This window comes from Salvelinus alpinus, chromosome 5 (genome assembly GCF_045679555.1).
Source record: "Salvelinus alpinus chromosome 5, SLU_Salpinus.1, whole genome shotgun sequence".
NCBI lineage: Eukaryota > Metazoa > Chordata > Actinopteri > Salmoniformes > Salmonidae > Salvelinus > Salvelinus alpinus.
Genome location: NC_092090.1, coordinates 58436389 through 58456008, shown reverse-complemented (window position 1 = coordinate 58456008; position 19620 = coordinate 58436389). Strand labels below are relative to the sequence as shown.

Sequence of the window (19620 nt, the reverse complement as noted above, 5' to 3'; positions counted from 1 at the left end):
TGGATTCCGGTGCCGCAGGGAATTTTATACCCGCTCTCCTCTCCATTTCCGGTCCAAGCGTTGAATATGCGACCATTGGGATCCGGCACTATTACGCACGTTACAGCTCCACTCAACCTCACCCTGGGACCCAAGCAGCAGGAAATCCTTCCCTTCGTCATCACCTCCGCACCCGTGCACAAAGTCATCCTTGGCCCCCGGTAGCTCCAACTCCATAATCCCACCATCTCCTGGTCGGAGAGGAGGATTACCGCCTGGGGACCAGGATGCCGAAATATCGGCTTTTCGGCTCCCTGTGGTTCCACGTCGGCGGGGGGGGGGGGGCCTGTGAGTGTCCACCAGCCCATCAATCGGCCCTCCTGTATCATTGGCCCTGTGTTTTGGGATGTAGATATGGACATCCGCCAGGCTCTGGAGAGGGAACCTGCTCCTGCCACCTGCCCTCCGGAGCGCATCTACGTCCCCACGGGGGTCAGAGATCGGTTGCTGACCTGGGCACACATCCCTCATCGCTGGACACCCAGGTATCACCCGCACCACTCAATCCCTTTCTGAGAAATACTGGTGGCCCACTTTGGCGCAGGACGTTGCACACTAAGTCAACTCATGTTCAGTATGTCCTCAATCTAAATCTCCACGACACACTCCAACATGAGAATTCCTTACCCTTCCCGTGCCTCAGCATCCCTGTTCTCATCTGTCCATTGATTTGGTCACTGATCTCCCCTGGTTTTACCCCGATTTTGGTGGTTGTGGACAGATTCTCAAAATCATGCCATTTCATCCCTCTCTCTGGTCTTCCTACCGCTTTCCAGGTTGCTGAGGCACTGTTCCAGCAGGTCTTCTGGCACTATGTCCTTCCGGAGGATATCGTTTCGGATTGTGGCCCACAATTGTCATCACGTGTATGGAAGGCTTTCATGGAGAAGCTGGGGTTCACGGTCAGACTCACTTCTGGGTGGCCTCAATCTAACGGGCAGGGGGAGAGGATGAACCAGGAGCAGCGACGGTTCCTGAGGAGTCACTGCCAGGACCGGCAGGGGGAGTGGGCCCGATTCCTTCCTTAGGCTGAATACGCCCAGAATTCATTGTGACACTCCTCTAGTGGGCTGACTCCCTTCTAGTGTGTTCTGGGTTATCAGCTGGTCCTGGCTCCATGGAGTCTGAGCCAGACCGAAGCTCCTGCGTTGGACGAGTGGTTCAGGCGCACAGAAGAGGTATGGAACGCTCGACGTCACAGGTCTACTAACCACCAGTCTTGGCACCCCATCTTTACACACACCTGCGTCTCATCATTGGTCACATCTGGACATCATTACTCCCTGATTACTTACCCTTTATATAGCGCTCTTTCGTTATCAGGCATTATTGGTTATGTTTCCTTGTCAGACGTTTCTCTTGTTTTGTATCGTTCATTATTATTAAACTAACTGCACTTGCTTTCTGACTCCCTGCGTCAACGTTACATTGATGAGGGGAAAAAACTATTTAATAAATGTTGTGGAAAAAGTCAAGGGGTCTGAATACTTTCCAAATACTCTGTAAAATGTAATACTTTATCATGGCTGTAACAATGTCCCCATTGTTAGGTCAGCAGACAGGCTGCTCAGGGCCTTCTGTCCCCATTCAGGGAGTGACATGATACTCTCCAGCATCTCTCCACCTGTCAAAGTTTTGACTAGAATCTCTTCCCAGACTTTCACAAAGCAACGAGCTACAACCTGCCAACAAGTCCTCTGATAATTGCATTATTTTTGCTGGTTTGTGCATACAATATGCATGGGGATGGAGGGTTATATTGACATTGTACTGAGTTCTGGCACATATAGCTTAACCCCTCCATACAGAACTACACTGCCACCCAAAATAACTGTTTTTGCAGGTTTGTACGTAGAGTATGGAGGGAGATTAATATCCTAACACAAACACAATTTTCCCTGCTGTTCCCATTTTTAGTGGTTTTGTGCAAAATATGCCACAGACAACAAAACATCTGTCATGTTCAGTTTATGTGCACAATAACGCTCCTCCTTCTCCACATCAAGTCACAGGCTGCTTCTATGGCATGAGGAAACCAAGCTAATACCAAAGAAATACCTCAAGATGTTCTCAAATGAGGATAATAAGCAAGGCAACCATCAATGTTGTGACACAAACAGAAGGACATTCTTCTAATTTTCCCCCTAATGAATCTGAGTATCTCCTTTCAGGCCAGCACAACATTCTCAGCGCCCGCTGTTCATTCAAGTCTTTTGTCTATGCGATTTAGTATTTTATTGGCATCACCATTAGCTGCAGCAGTTACTCTTCCTGGGGTCCACAATGAGTTAATGGTGGCCGGGAGGTGGGAATATTTGGAGTGCATGCCTGACGTCTGTCGGTACGACTATCTCATTAACAGGAATGTGGAGGGGTTAAAGGTTAATCCTGGATATTGTGTCCTGTCCACAAGACCATGTAATTAGGACAGGAGAGGATGAGCTAATAGGTGTTGAGAGCTCTTTCATATACTAAGGATAGGAGGTGAGACATGAGGAACCTGTTGCCAGGTATAACAACTTTGTAATTACGAGAGGGAACAAGCTGAGGGGTGTTGACAGCTTGTAGAGATACAAAGGGTAGAAGGTGAGGAATGAGGTATTTGGTATATTATTAGGATCCCCATTTGCTGTTGCAAATGCAGCAGCTACTCTTCCTGGGGTCCACGAAACATGACCTAATACAGAACATTAATAGACAAGAACAGCTCAAAGACAGAACTACATACATTTAAAAACGGCACACATAGCCTACATAATATGATAAACACAAAATATCTATGTCAAATAGGGAGCGAGGCATTGTGCCGTGAGGTGCTACTTTACCTGTTGTTTTTTAAACCAGGATTGCTGTTAATTTGAGCAATATGAGATGGGAGTTCCATGCAATAATGACTCTATAATATTGTACGCTTTCTTGAATTTGTTCTGGATTTGGGGACTGTGAAAAGAGCCCTGGTGGCATGTCTGCTGGGATAAGTGTACAGTTTTGGCAAGTCGGTTAGGACATCTACTTTGAAAATGACACAAGTAATATTTCCAACAATTGTTTACAGACAGATTATTTCACTTATAATTCACTGTATCACAATTCCAGTGGGTCAGAAGTTTACATACACTAAGTTGACTGTGCCTTTAATCATCTTGTAATATTCCAGAAAATTATGTCATGGCTTTAGAAGCTTCTGATAGGCTTATTGACATCATTTGAGTCAACTGGAAGTGTATCTGTGAATGTATTTCAAGATCTACCTTCAAACTCAGTGCCTCTTTGCTTGACATCATGGGAAAATCAAAAGAAATCAGCCAAGATCACATAAAAAACATTGTAGACCTCCACAAGTCTGGTTCATCCTTGGGAGCAATTTCCAAACACCTGAAGGTACCACGTTCATCTGTACAAACAATAGTATGCAAGTATAAACACCATGGGACCTCGCAGCCGTCATACCACTCAGGAAGGAGACACGTTCTGTCTCCTAGAGATGAACGTACTTTGGTGCGAAAAGTGCAAATCAATCCCAGAACAACAGCAAAGGACCTTGTGAAGATGCTGGAGGAAACAGGTACAAAAGTGTCTATATCCACATTAAAACGAGTCCTATATCGACATAACCTGAAAGGCCGCTCAGCAAGGAAGAAGCCACTGCTCCAAAACCACCATATAAAATCCAGACTACGGTTTGCAACTGCACATGGTGTCACGCCCTGACCTTAGAGATACTTTTTGTTTCTCTATTTGGTTAGGTCAGGGTGTGACAGGTGGGCAAATCTATGTTTCTATTTCTTTGTTGGCCTAGTATGGTTCCCAATCAGAGGCAGCTGTTTATCGTTGTCTCTGATTGGGGATCATACTTAGGCAGCCCTTTTTCCCACCTTAGATTGTGGGATCTTGTCTATGTCTAGTTGCCTGCGAGCACTACATAGCTTCACGCTTCGTTGCTCTTTGTTATTTTTATTGTTTTTGGTGTCATTTAAAATAAATGTAAAATGTACGCCTACCAATCTGCACCTTGGTCCAATCCATCTTTCAACGAGCGTGACACATGGGTACAAAGATCGTACTTTTTGGAGAAATGTCCTCTGGTCTGATAAAACAAAAATAGAACTGTTTGGGCATAATGACCATTGTTATGTTCAGAAGAAAAAGGGGGGGCTTGCAAGCCGAAGAACACCATCCCAACCGTGAAGCAACTCCATTGTGTCCTCCTCCCAGAGTGCTAAGAACCTTGGCGTGATCCTGGACAACACCCTGTCGTTCTCAACTAACATCAAGGCGGTGACCCGTTCCTGTAGGTTCATGCTCTACAACATTCGCAGAGTACGACCCTGCCTCACGCAGGAAGCGGCGCAGGTCCTAATCCAGGCACTTGTCATCTCCCGTCTGGATTACTGCAACTCGCTGTTGGCTGGGCTCCCTGCCTGTGCCATTAAACCCCTACAACTCATCCAGAACGCCGCAGCCCGTCTGGTGTTCAACTTTCCTAAGTTCTCTCACGTCACCCCGCTCCTCCGCTCTCTCCACTGGCTTCCAGTTGAAGCTCGCATCCGCTACAAGACCATGGTGCTTGCCTACGGAGCTGTGAGGGGAACGGCACCTCCGTACCTTCAGGCTCTGATCAGGCCCTACACCCAAACAAGGGCACTGCGTTCATCCACCTCTGGCCTGCTCGCCTCCCTACCTCTGAGGAAGTACAGTTCCCGCTCAGCCCAGTCAAAACTGTTCGCTGCTCTGGCACCCCAATGGTGGAACAAACTCCCTCACGACGCCAGGTCAGCGGAGTCAATCACCACCTTCCGGAGACACCTGAAACCCCACCTCTTTAAGGAATACCTAGGATAGGATAAAGTAATCCTTCTAACCCCCCCCCCCCTTAAAAGAGTTAGATGCACTATTGTAAAGTGGTTGTTCCACTGGATATCATAAGGTGAATGCACCAATTTGTAAGTCGCTCTGGATAAGAGCGTCTGCTAAATGACTTAAATGTAAATGTAAATGTAAGCACAGGGGTGGCAGCATCATGTTGTGAGGGTGCTTTTCTGCAGGAGGGACTGGTGCACTTTACAAAATAGATGGCATCATGAGGCAGGAAAATGATGTGGATATATTGAAGCAACATCTTAAGACATCAGTCAGGAAGTTAAAGCTTGATCAGAAATGGGTCTTCCAAATGGACAATGACCCCAAGCATACTTCCAAAGTTGTGGTAAACTGGCTTAAGGACAACAAAGTCAAGGTATTGGAATGGCCATCCCAAAGCCCTGACCTTAATCCTATAGAAAATTTGTGGGCAGAACTGAAAAAGTGTGTGCGAGCAAGGAGGCCTACAAACCTGACTCAGTTACACCAGCTCTGTCAGGAGGAATCGACCAAAATTCAACCAACTTATTGTGGGAAGCTTGTGGAAGGCTACCTGAAAAGTTTGACCCAAATTAAACAATTTAAAGGCAATGCTACCAAATGCTAATTGAGTTATGTAAACTTCTGACCCACTGGGAATGTGATGAAAGAAATAAAAGCTGAAATAAATCATTCTCTCTACTATTATTCTGACATTTCACATTCTTAAAATAAAGTGGTGATCCTAATTGGCCTAAGACAGGGAATTCTTACTGGGATTAAATGTCAGGAATTGTGAAAAACTGAGTTTAAATGTATTTGGCTAAGGTGTATGTAAACTTCCGACTTCAACTGTAGCTTCACTTCTTACCAGTAATACATGTATTGTTTTAGAAACATTACAAAGCATGCTCATCCATTTTTTGGTTGTTGTTATAATCATGGTGCAAACATTTTTGGGCTGGTAAAAATCTGACAGGCTGTTGGATCAAATGGTTAGTCTCAGGCCCTGAACTGATCTATTTGTTATCGAAGCTTGAGTTTTGAAATATAATATGGTCTGAGAAGAACAATACTGACAGGCCAGGCATATAGCCAATATGCTGTGATAATGTATTAGGCCTGCCTACTTCACAAACGTCATTCTTACAGAACTGTTTATATTAGGGTAATGTAAAAAAAAAAAAAAAAAAAAAAAATGTAAGTCATGTTTTCATAAAGATCTGAGCGGTAGATCTCGGCTTGCTTTATTACTGCGAAGTGATCATTGGTGACCACCGCTGTCGACTCAGATTAAAGATATGACGGATACGAGTGGCCATAGAGTCAGCTACCATCCTCAGTAGCATTTAATCTAAGTTGACAACGCCAGGAGGTTTGTCATTATTGATCAATAACAATCATTTTTAAAACCTCTCCCACACTAACTTTACAAAAATTTTACGTACATTGCTTTTCTTTCATTATTTATTTTTTAATCCATGAATACAATGGCTCAATATTCGTTGTTGGCATTTCCTGCCTAAGTTTGGCCATTTTTCCAATGAATCATTAATCATCAGAATAATTGCCAACATCAAATGGTTTTGTGATAAATAAGCCATCTGATTCGATGAAAGATGGATTGGAATTTGTCTTTCTGCCCATTTATTTAAAGTACTCAAAAGTTTTTATATAATTGATCTTGGCTTAATAATACAGTTTCTCCTTTTTATTGAGTTTAGTCACATCATTTCTCAATTTGCAGTAAGTCAGCCAGTCAGATGTGAAGCCAGACTAATTAGCCATTCCTTTTGCCCCATCTCTTTCAACCATACAGTTTTCATTTCCTCATCAATCCACGGAGCCTTAATAATTCTAACAGTCAGTTTCTTAACAGGTGCATGTTTATCAATAATTGGAAGAAGCAATTTCATAAATTCATCACGTGCAGCTTCTGTATACTCCTCATTAATCACATCAGACCAACAAATATTTTAACTTCATCCACATAAGAGTCACAGCAAAAATCATTTGTATTCCATCTTTTGGAACTTTGGCTTTCCAGGATATAGCCACTATATTGTGATCACTGCATCCAATGGGTTACACTGAGAAGCTTCCTCTTGTGCGGACAGCTTGATGAAAATCCATCAATATTCAGGTCCCCAAGAAAGTAGACCTCTCTGTTTACATCACATACACTATTAAGCACATGAATATTATTGTATTTGTTTCATTTTAGAATAAGTCTTTATGTTAACAAAATGTGGAAGAAATCAAATTCATCAGCAATCTACACACAATACTCCATAATGACAAAGCAAAAAAACGTTTTTTAGAAATTGTAGCAATTGTTTTCCAAATTTTCTTACGTTGGACTTATTCTAAAATGTATTAAATACAAATAAATCCTCAGCAATCTACACACAATACCCCATAATGACAAAGCGAAAACAGGCTTTTAGAAATGTTTGCTAATTAATTCAAAATAATAAACAGAAATACCTTATTTACGTAAGAATTCAGACCCTTTGCTATAGGACTCGAAATTGAGCTCAGGTGCATCCTGTTTCCATTGATCACCCTTGAGATGTTTCTACAACTTAATTGGAGTCCACCTGTGGTAAATTCAATTGATTGGACATGATTTGGTAAGGCACACACCTGTCTATATAAAGGTCCCACAGTTGACAGTGCATGTCAGAGCAAAAACCAAGCCATGACGTCGAAGGAATTATCCGTAGAGCTCTGAGACAGGATTGTGTTGAGGCACAGATCTGGGGAAGGGTACCAAAAAATATCTGCAGTATTGAAGGTCACCAAGAACACAGTGACCTCCATCATTCTTAAATGGAAGAAGTTACCAACCACCAAGCTCTTCCTAGAGCTGGCTGCCCGGCTAAACTGAGCAATCGGGGGAGAAGGGCGGTGATGAAGAACCCGATGGTCACTCTGACAGATCTCTAGAGATCCTCTGTGGAGATGGGAGAACTTTCTAGAAGGACAACCATCTCTGCAGCACTCCACCAATCAGCCACTCTTCAGTAAAAGGCACATGATAGCCTGCTTGGAGTTTGCCAAAAGGCACCTAAAGGACTCTCAGACCCAACTAAATTCTCTGGTCTGATGAAACCAAGATCGAACTCTTTGGCCTGAATGCCAAGCGTCACGTCTGGAGGAAACCTGGCAGCATCATGCTGTGGGGATTTTTTTCAGCGGCATGGACTGGGAGACTTGTCAGGATCGAGGCAAAGTTGAATGGAGCAAAGTCCAGAGAGATCCTTGATGAAAACCTGGTATGGAGCACTCAGGACCTCAGACACAGACAATACAGAGCAGGAGTGGCTTCGGGAAAAGTCTCTGAATGTCCTTGAGGGGCCCAGCCAGAGCCCGCACATGAACCCGATCGAACATCTCTGGAGAGACCGGAAAATAGCTGTGCAGCAACGCTCTCCATCCAACCTGACAGAGCTTGAGAGGATCTGCAGAGAGGAATGTTAGAAACCCCCCAAATACAGGTGTGCCAAGCATGTAGCGTCATACCCAAAAAGACTCAAGGCTGTAATCACTGCCAAAGGTGCTTCAACAAAGTACTGAGTAAAGGGTCTGAATACTTATGTAAATGTGATACATCCATTTTTTTTTTTAACAAATTTGCAAAACTGTCTAAAAACTGTTTTTGCTTTGTCATTATGGGGTATTGTGTGTACTGTAGATTTATGTTTTTTTTTAGACTGCATGTAACATAACAAAATGTGGAAAAAGTCAAGGGGTCTGAATACTTTCCGAATGCGCAGTACATAGCAAGAATTCCTCCACCATGAGAATTCCTGTCTCTTCTATAGATGTTATATCCTTGTATTGCTACTGCTGTATCATCAAAGGAATTTTCTAAGTGAGTCTCAGAAATGGCTAAGATATTAAAATGTTATCTGATGTTAACAAGTTATTGATTTCATGAACCTTATTTCCAAGGCTACATATATTAATATGGGCTATTTTCAGCCCTTTTCTGGCTAGCTTCTCAGAGATAGATATCTTAGGGAAAAGAACAAACAAAGCAAGAGTTGATGTGTGTAGGTGTGTGTGTGTGCTGTGGGGTTGAACTACCTAGTTGCCACTCCAGAACGGAGGAAAGCACACCAGCTGTGCCATGTAATTTGTTAAAACCCTATTATGCACGTTCTTCTGAGACTAAACAGTGGGAGTCTACAGAGGACGGTAAACCTGTTCTTTTGGCTGATACCGTTGTTTCCTTGGGTTCTTATCATGCTAGATCTGTGCATGAGGAGGAAGATGTGCCTGGTCCTGACGATTATATATTGTAGGGTGGATTGAGGTGGGTTGGACTGAATCGTTGGGAAGTGACTGTGAATCGTTGGGAGTTGTTAAACATTAAGGACCTTGATGTTCTTTTCGTTGGAGGTTGTAGCTGATGTGGTCTCGTGCGCCCTGTTCTTGAATCGTTGTATTGTCTGGTTCTGCCTTTCCTGTCTGTTCCCTCCTGGTCTTGTGTTCTTCTTTCCTCTTAAATGTTGCTTCCTATGCACTAAGGTTGCTGAGGTCTGGGGAGTCTTATTTCCTCTTAAATGTTGCTTCCTATGCACTAAGGTTGCTGAGGTCTGGGGAGTCTTATTTCCTCTTAAATGTTGCTTCCTATGCACTAAGGTTGCTGAGGTCTGGGGAGTCTTCTTTCCTCTTAAATATTGCTTCCCGTGCGCAAAGGTTGCTGAGGTCTGGGGAGGAGGAGGTTGGCTGGGGCAAATTGGAAGTGTGCACACGTAACCCCTCATCAATTTGGGACGCAGAGGCTGTGTCAATTTGGGACGCAGAGGCTGTGTCAATTTGGGACGCAGAGGCTGTGTCAATTTGGGACGCAGAGGCTGTGTCAATTTGGGACGCAGAGGCTGTGTCAATTTGGGACGCAGAGGCTGTGTCAATTTGGGACGCAGAGGCTGGTACGTTGTTCCGGGGTCCTTGTTGGTCCCCGGTTTTATGGGGGGGAATGTGACGACCCTCCCACTCTGTCTGCCGTATTCTCTCTTTGTTCTTGTTTCCTTATTAGGATGTCGATGGGCGGAGTTGGGAGGGTCGTCAGCTACATGGGAAACACCTGGGCCCGGTGTCTCCCAGGATAAATACACCACTTCCCCATTCATGGAGGAGACTCTCTCCATGCAGACACCTTGATAGATTCGGTTATGTTTCATGGTGCTTTTTGGTTGTTTGTGTTAGCATCTTTCAACACCCTGCATTATCACATTCATGCATGCAAAACATTCACTTACACTACTGATTACTGATTACACACACCATTGTATATTATACCTAGTTTCTTTATTTAATAAATATATTTTGTTACTCCTTATCTCCACGTGGTCTCCCTTTTGTTACGGGCTCTGAGCCGGTTTCCCACGAACCGGCTCAGAGCCCGTAACAAAAGGGAGACCACGTGGAGATAAGGAGTAACAAAATATATTTATTAAATAACGAAACTAGGTATAATATACAATGGTGTGTGTAATCAGTAATCAGTAGTGTAAGTGAATGTTTTGCATGCATGAATGTGATAATGCAGGGTGTTGAAAGATGCTAAAACAAACAACCAAAAAGCACCATGAAACATAACCGAATCTATCAAGGTGTCTGCATGGAGAGAGTCTCCTCCATGAATGGGGAAGTGGTGTATTTATCCTGGGAGAGTGGGCCCAGGTGTTTCCCATGTAGCTGACGACCCTCCCAACTCCGCCCACCGGCATCCTAATAAGGAAACAAGAGCAGAGAGAGAGAAAACGGTAGACAGAGTGGGAGGGTCGTCACACTAAGAACCCATAGGCTTGGCTCTCTCATCCCTTCCAGACTTTTGGGAGGAAGGGTGGACAATGAGCCTGTCATAGCGAATGTCCCCACACGTTCTGGCAGCTTTCATGGCCGGAATAAGTTATTTTCTCTTCTTACGCACAGCTTCAGGATAATCCTCGTTGAGGAAGATGTACAATCCTCTCAAGTTCTTGGTTCTTTCCAGAACAGATACCTTGTCCTTGAACCTGAGGAACTTGACCACTGTCGTGCCTGTCACCTGGGCCAGTGGTGGGTTTTCCAATCCTGTGGGCGTGCTCCACTTCAATCTTCCTGTGGTCCATCTTTAGTATCTCCGAGATAATTTCCCTCACTTTGTCCTCAGGTCTCATGTGGAGATTCTGCAATTCCGTCCACAACAATGTTGTTCCACCTTGATTGCCCCTTTAGATAATCAGGTTTCTCCATCATTGTTATCATGGAATCACATTCAGAACTGATGTCCTTTCTCAATGACTTACAGATTGCTGTCACCTTGCCATTTTCCTGTTTAAACTCATCGAGCTGACCCTGAGAGAAGAGCAAACTGTTCTTCAGGTCCTGGACCTCTATGGTCAGGTATTTTATTAGGTGACTCCACCAGTATTTGGACACAACACTTGAAGCTATTTTCTTGTCAATGTAACAACTGCTTGTAGAATATACACTACAAGTCAAAAGTTTGGACACACCTACTCATTCAACGGTTTCCCTTTATTTTTACTTTATTCTACATTGTAGAATAATATTGAAGACATCCACACTATGAAATAAAGCATATAGAATAATGTAGTAACCAAAAAAGTGTTAAACAAATCAAAATATATTTGATATTTTAGACTCTTCAAATTAGCCACCCTTTGCCTTGATGACAGCTTTGATTTGTTTAACACTTTTTTGGTTACTGCATGATTCCATACGTGTTATTTCATAGTTTTGATGTCTTCACTATTATTCTACAATGTAGAAAATAGTTTAAAAAAATAAAGAAAACCCCTTGAATGAGTAGTTGTGTCCAAACTTTTGACTGGTACTGTATATTTGTTCTGGTAAAAGATCCTTCACCTGTGATAGAGAGACACCAATGTCTTCAACGTTACTTCCACTGGCTTTGGTCTTTGTCATAGTAGCAACGTAGGCTATGTTGTTACTCCTCACAGTTCTAGATAGGGCAGGTCTCAGGGAAGATGTAAACAGCAACAAACAGCAGGGATCTAGACAGTCTCAAGCCCGGGACAAGTCGTGGTCGCAGCCACAAGGGCTAAACGTGTCACGGGTTGCGTTCAAGCCCTCAAGGAAACCCTGCTAGCTTGATTGGCTGCTAACAGTGGCAGCTAGGCTAGCTTCTAAGCCAAGCAGCTCATCAGACCCTTGGTTGGCAGGATCCCTGGGCAGATAGCAGCGGTCTCAGCAACTGATGCCAATTGTGTCGTGGGATCCAAAGGTAGCTAGCTAGTAACACAACTTTTTCAATAGAACACTTTCAGAGACTTTCAAGACTTTCAAATTCTCTGATAATGACAGCAGCAACTACACTGAGTGTACAAACGATTGGGAACACCTTCCTAATATCGAGTTGCACGCCTTTAGCCCTCAGAACAGCCTCAATTCGTTGGGCATGGACTCTACAAGGTGTCAAAAGCGTTCCACAGGGATGCTGGCCCATGTTGACTCCAATGCTTCCCATAGTTGTGTCAAGTTGGCTAGATGTCCTTTGGGTGGTGGACCATTCTTGATACACAAGGGAAACTGTTGAGCGTGAAAAACCCAGCAGCTTGACACACTCAAACCGGTGCACCTGACACCTACTACCATACCCTGTTCAAAGGCACTTAAATATTTTGTCTTGCCCATTTACCTTCTGAATCCATTTCTCAGTTGATCAAGGCTTAAAAATCATTCTTTAACCTGTCTCATCTCCTTCATCTACACTGATTGAAGTGGATTTAACAGGTGACATCAATAAGAGATCATAGCTTTCACCTGGATTCACCTGGTCAGCCTATGTCATGGAAAGAGCAGGTGTTCCTAATGTTTTGTGTACTCAGTGTATAACCCACTGAAGAACAAGAGGCCATATTTACTTTGTACCTGCCCAAGGTTTGCCCCTACTATTCTAAGGAGAGACTGAAAAATAAAGGTAGAATAAAAAATGAAATCAGATTAGAAGAAACAACTGAGCTATTTGAACCAAATGTAGACTTCTACTTATCCTGGGTGCCATGTATAATGCAAGCAGAGGGACAGCAAGCACTAAGCCAGTGTTTCCTTTGCCTTCAATAAACCAAGGGCTGGCTGATTAGTCCACTAGTTCAATCAGGTGTGCTAGTTCAGGAATAGATTGGAACAGTATAACTGGCTGGGGGAACCTGAGGAGAGGTTAGTGAAACACTGCACTATGCTACTCCCCACTCTGTCCAGATCAGACCTGGGTTCAAATACTTGTGTATTTGAGAATTTGTTATTAAATCAAATCAAATTGTATTTGTCACATGCTTCGTAAACAACAGGTGAAATGCTTACTTTTACGTGTCCTTTTCCAACAATGCAGAGTTAAAGATTTTAAAAAAGTGAAATAGTGACAGGAGGAATAAACACACAGTGAATAACAAATAAGAATAACAAGTAAAAATAACATGCCTATATACAGGGAGTACCAGGACCGAGTCGATATGCAGGGGTACGAGGTAATTGAGTTATTTTTTTAGTTATGTACATACACTACCGTTCTAAAGTTTAAAAAGCTTTTCTTTCAAAAACAAGGACATTTCTAAGTGACCCCAAACTTGTGAACGGTAGTGTATATTTGAGTATTTCCTAATAATGTGGCTGGAATCAACTATTTTCAAATAATTTCCTATAAATAGCCTTCTACTTGAAAGTATTTTTAAATGCTACTTTTAAATACTATTTTCAAATACCTGGGTTAAATGCATAGGTGTGTATTTTATTCAGTATATTTGAGTATTTTCAAATACTTTCCAAGTGTATTTCCAAATACATTCCGAATATTCAACTACTTGTCTTTTCAAATAAAAAATATATCAAAAAGACTTACTTCCAAATGTCTTTGAAAGTAATTGAAATACCTTCAATAGTATTTGAACCCAGGTCTGGTCCAGATGAATCCTAGTGTTTCCAGGCATAGTCCAGTACAGTCATTGATTAGAGAGCTTAACTCTGAGCCTGCAGTCTATCAGTGCTTAGGGACCGGTAATCAATTCTCTAATGCTGTGTGAGTCCCTATTCACTGCCCTGCTTATACACTACCTCACAGGAAAGACAAGTACGTGCACAAACACAAACAAACACACACAAACTGGGGCAGAACACAACCCAGATGGCGGTCATAAAGAAGGAATATAACCTCCAAATATTAACTCACCAAGTAGGCAACGATGGGCCACTGTCATAATTGTATTATAAAAATGACTGTTACTCTCCTGAGGGGCACTTTCCTGACTGCTGATGGTTCTTGATTACGCTAGGTACTCTGGTGGATCCTCTCTGGCCTGGCCCGTTAGTAGAGGATACAAGCTGATCTGATCAGCATTGCACCAGACCAGACGCACGGTCGGTTTGGTCAGGAACTCAGCGCTTTGCTCCCAGCCAAGCTCTCTGTTATCTCTGTTCTGTTGACAGGCCATTGTTTTTCTACGGGCGCTGGTGGACGTGAATTAAACTGAACGAATTAAGCTGATTGGGCCTCGGGCAGGAAGATAGAGGAGTAAATAAAGTACTGTGAGTGAGAGAGAGAGAGAGAGAGAGAGAGAGAGAGAGAGAAGCAGAAAGGAGCTCCATCTTGCATTTATTGTCTAAGTGTTTTATTAAATGCAGTTAGAGACAATACAATATTTCCTATGAGTGCCCTCTTCCTCTCTTTTATATAGAAGTCTATCTTAATATTATTCTTAATTTATTAAAACAGTTCGACAGTAAATGCAAGATTGAGTTGTTTTCCTGGGAGTGGCCTCTGTCTTAAATAAAACTTAATCTTACTATTGTTTAAATACTTGCTGTGTCAGAGGGCTAGAAATCAGATTCTGAAAGTTTAAAGTGTGCCTCAAGTGGACCACCTCTTGAAGCAAGTTAAACTCCACTACTTATAATTGTACATGTTTTATTATAAAAACATATATATATTATATAAAACATTTTTGTAACTTTGACCCCTTTTTCATGGTATCCAATTGGTATTTACAGTCTTGTCTCATCGCTGCAACTCCCGTAAGGACTTGGGAGAGGCGAAGGTCGAGAGCCACGCGTCCTCTGAAGCACAACCCAACCAAGCCGCACTGCTTCTTGACACAATGCCCGCCTAACCCGGAAGCCAGCCACACCAATGTCCCGGCACGCCACAGGAGTCGCTAGAGCGCGATGGGACAAGGACATCCCTGCCGGTCAAACCCTTCCCTCACCTGGACGACGCTGGGCCAGTTGTGTGCTGCCCCATTGGTCTCCCGGTCGTAGCCAGCTGCGACAGAGCCTGGACTCGAACCAGGATCTCTAGTGGCATAGCTAGCAACTGCGATGCAGTGCCTTAGACCACTATGCCACTCAAAGGCCCATGCTTTAGTTTTATTGTACTGACTGCAAGCTCTCTCTCTTTATCCATAAACTAATTGAAACCCTTGTCCCCCAGCAGAATCAAACTTGTTGGTACAACAAACAAACTGCTCTAAAATCACAACCAAAAGCACAATTGTTGTTATTGTAGTCGACTAATAGCCCCACAAAAGTCAAACACTTTATCACAATAGTTGCCATTACTGACAATTTACTCAAAATGGCTGTTGTATCATGTGGGCAGGTCACCCTGTGTGGTGCCTTGCAAAATAGTTTTCTAACCTAAAGGATCCAGATGTAAAAAAATAAAAAATAAAAAAAGACTCACTTGAGTGTCTGTGTATCAGCTGCCTCCAGGCCTATGCGGTTGCCCTGCTGGAACTCGTGTGACTTGGAGCGGTGCAGCGCCGTGAAGCCCGGCAGCAGGTGGATGAGCTTTCGGCTGGGGGGTGGGGGCGTCCCGGGGGCCTTCACCTTGTTTCTGCGCCTCATGGGGGGAGTGCCCGGGGGGGTCATGGTGTTCACCACCAGTGGAGTCCGGGGAGGGGTGTGGGCAAAGTGCCTCTGACGGGGCGAGGGTGGCAGGGATCGATGACCCATGTCCATGGGGGGGAAGGCCCCCAGTCCCAGGTGGCTGTCCACGGTGAGGCGGTCTGGCTGGACATAGGGGCCATACGGATAGGGTAGCAATGACTGGGGGCTGTGGCACTGGCTGTGGTGCTGCTGGTTGTACTTTGCCTGGACCATGGGGCTTTGGGAGAGCTGGAAGCGGACCCACTGGCTGGGTTCTGGAGAGGGGAAGGGAGTGTTCTCCTTGCCAGACTCGGAGGTGGGCCACTGGATGGACCAGTCCTGCTTGGCATGGCTGCCTGCTGTGGAGGAGGAACATGTTACAGATAACATTTAACCACAAACAATTACCTGATACCTTGACTCTGCTTAATTATTTACATTTATACAAGTCATTTAAGGATAATTAAAAACTCAAATTTGATTAGAAAGAAATGGCGTGATGATAGAGCAAAAAAGCGAGAGAGCATGGATCTAACATAAATAGCAGATGTACTGTAGCATGGGCTCAGATAGGAGAGGAGTAGAGGAGAGTGATGCTTGATTAACCACAGCCACCTTGATCCCTAAACATTAGATGAGAAGCTGGAGTTGAGGTTCATGTTGAATAAGTGAGACAGAGGAGTTTGGTTTGGGAGAGCAGAGAAGAGAGAAATTATATTTTCAGCTTAAATGGAAATATTCACCTCCGTTATTGGGCAATGAGTCATCCTCGAGTTGTTCTTGAAAGAAAAGAGAAGGAAACAAACGTTTAATTGATTCGATAAAAAGATGGCGAAAATATTGTTTGTTTCCTCTCTCTTTCTGTCCATCAGAGACCCAGCCATTGTACTAATCACAGTCTCTAAAACTCAACTCTGATGTGAACGCAGTATCCATCCGAATTAGCTCAACAACACTAATGGCTATGCATTCTCCCGAAGGTATTGAAGGAAAAAAAGTATTCCTTCGGAGTATTTCTTCCCTGTGATGTTTTAAGACAAGCCCACCAGAGACTTCTGGAGGAACAAGGAGAGGGATAGAGAGATGTGGAGTAGAGGGAGACACATTGGGAGAGGAGAGAGAGAGGGAGAGGGCTGAAGTAACAAGAGTGAGCGACTAAGCGTCTTCTTAGGGCCTCTCGTCTTAGGTCAGGGATCAAAGTTTATCCTTAGCACGAATGTACATGTTCCCTCTGCGTCTGACTGAGACACTCCTCAGGACAGTACAGTATACACACACAGACACCACGCACAACACTCCAACCACGCACAGCGAGAGACAAACAGTGCCCCCGGCATAGTAGAGTACAGTATATACTGCGTGTACAAAACATTAGGAACACCTGCTCTTTCCATGACAAAGACTGACCAGCTGAAAGCTATGATCCCTTATTGATGTCACCTGTTAAATCCACTTCAATCAGTGTAGATGAATGGGAGGAGACAGAAGGATTTGAGACAATTGACACATGGATTGTGTATGTGTGCCATTCAGAGGGTGAATGGGAAAGACAAAAGATTTTAAAGCCTTTGAACGGGTATGGTAGGTAGTAGGTGCCAGGTGCACCGGTTTGAGTGTGTCAAGAAATGTTTTTTCACACTCCACAGTTTCCTGTGTGTATCAAGAATGGTCCTCCACCCAAAGGACATCCTGTCAACTTGACACAATTGTGGGAAGTCAACATGGACCAGCAACTGTGCGGAGTCAACATGGACCAGCATCCCTGTGGAATGCTTTCGACACCTTGTAGATTCCATGCCCTGACAAATTGAGGCTGTTCTGAGGGCAATAGGGGGTGCAAAACAATATTAGGAAGGTGTTCCTCATGTTTGTACACTCAGTGTACATAGACTATAGGAGTCCTAAGGGATGTTTCCACTCATAGGCACAGACTGGTACTGGGAGACGGGTTGGTTGTTAAAAGACATCCCTCACGACTAGCGGTCCAGTCTGTATTTTAGAGGGGTATTTTACAGCCAGGCCAGAGTTCAAACTGCACAGGACATTAGAATTAGTCATTGCAGTTCTATGGTGGACGTAATGATCTGTTGTTCAGATAAACAACACTATGGAAAGTTTTACGATCTGATCATATAGGCTACTGTCTGCTTGCATGGATCTCCTACACACAATCACTATCAGTGCTGCACTCAGTCTCAACATACAATAATACAACTTTGCACATAGTTACTCATGGTGTTGCATATGAATCAACTTCATGCATAAGCAAGGCCACATGAGTTAACCCCTGAGATGAGAGAGACTTCTAATGATCGAGGAGAACTGTATACGGGGTTAAACAGTATACAGGGGTATTGGGGTGGTATTGGGAGACGGCCTGTTTAATGGAGTACCTCTGTGCTCTACTCTCTCCTGGAGAGGCACCAGCCTCCTTCCTGCACTTCAAACACACGCAAGGACACACTGTGGGGACTCTGAAAGTGTGCTGCACAGTGCACCAAACTCCTCAGACAAGACCGGGATGCAACGGGAAAAGAACCAGACGGAGCGCTCCTCAACTGCTCAGAAAGGAATAGAAGGGCGCACGATCAAGCCTCCTTCATTAGCAAAAACGTACGACAAACAAGCCACTCGAAAATTAAAAAGTTTGGCACCTCCTCACTTGAAATGTTTCGAAATCATCAAAGAGCCTTCTTCACCCTTGAATGCCAGTAAACTGACACTAGGTCTGTAAATATAGATGATGACGAAACACACACACACACACACACACACACACACACACACACACACACACACACACACACACACACACACACACACACACACACACACACACACACACACACACACACACACGCACACACACACACACACACACACACACACACAAAGCCCGCAATACTGAGGAGGATTTTAGTCAAATTACCAAAGGCTTCAGATCAAATCACAGCCCAGCCATGAATTAAACACAAGACCTGCATAATCCAATATTGTTTGCAGACATCCATGTAACTGATGAATAGTGTGAATAGTCCACGTCTTAGAGTATCCATTTCCTTGGAGTCTTTTCATTCTGTTGTCAGGGCTAGAACCCTGTGAAGTGACAGTTCTGGGAAGGCCTATACAGTAGAGAGAGAATGGAGTGTAATCAGATACATAAAAACATTGCCTCATTAATGACTTAAAGAGGCAATCTGCAGATGCTACATCCATTTTTGAATGTATCCATTAATGATATGTACCCACTGATTCTTGAAGAGTATCATTTATTAATGCCACACGAGCTTTGTTTAACTGTCGTACCCCATCAGAACCCAAAATATAAGCTTGTTTTACTCCCATGTTTGTAAACAAAGTAAATGTAAACAAACACTTTATAGCCTCAAAACATGGTCCTTGCATCCATAGCGCTGTCTATGAATTTGAGAGTGGTTACATTTCTCCAGCCCCATCCCTCAGCTTTTTACCGAAACAGGGGCGGGGAGGCGCTTTGTTATTGTTTCAACTGCTTATTTTTTCTTTAATTTTCCTAACCATACTAGTATTTTCCTTGCTCGGCTACCCATCCACTTCGCTCTGGCCAAACGCCAAGCCCACTAACGCTTCTTCTCCACGATGAGTCTGGAATTTATCTCCTCGTCGTGTGTATGTGAACACATTCAAAAAACTATTCTGATTCATCCCAGAAACCAATGAGTTGGGCCAGAGCCTGAACACAAGTGTGTAAAGCCTGAGATCGAGACTGGAGGAGATAAGAATCCTATTGGGCAATGAATGAAGGAACATATAACACCCCACCCATCACACTGTCGACCAATCGCATTCATGTTGTCATGCTGC

General features: G+C 43.7%; 1 protein-coding gene across 1 annotated transcript in view; it reads right to left on the bottom strand.

Moving 5' to 3' along the window:
* Positions 1 to 19620, bottom strand: part of ksr2 (kinase suppressor of ras 2) — a 164247-nt gene that overhangs the window by 120506 nt on the left and 24121 nt on the right. The window contains exons 4-5 of the mRNA XM_071402511.1: positions 16521 to 16556; positions 15593 to 16136 (exon numbers count right to left, since the gene is read on the bottom strand). Of these exons, the coding sequence (XP_071258612.1) occupies positions 15593 to 16136; positions 16521 to 16556 (580 nt within the window). The remainder of the gene's footprint in view (positions 1 to 15592; positions 16137 to 16520; positions 16557 to 19620) is intronic.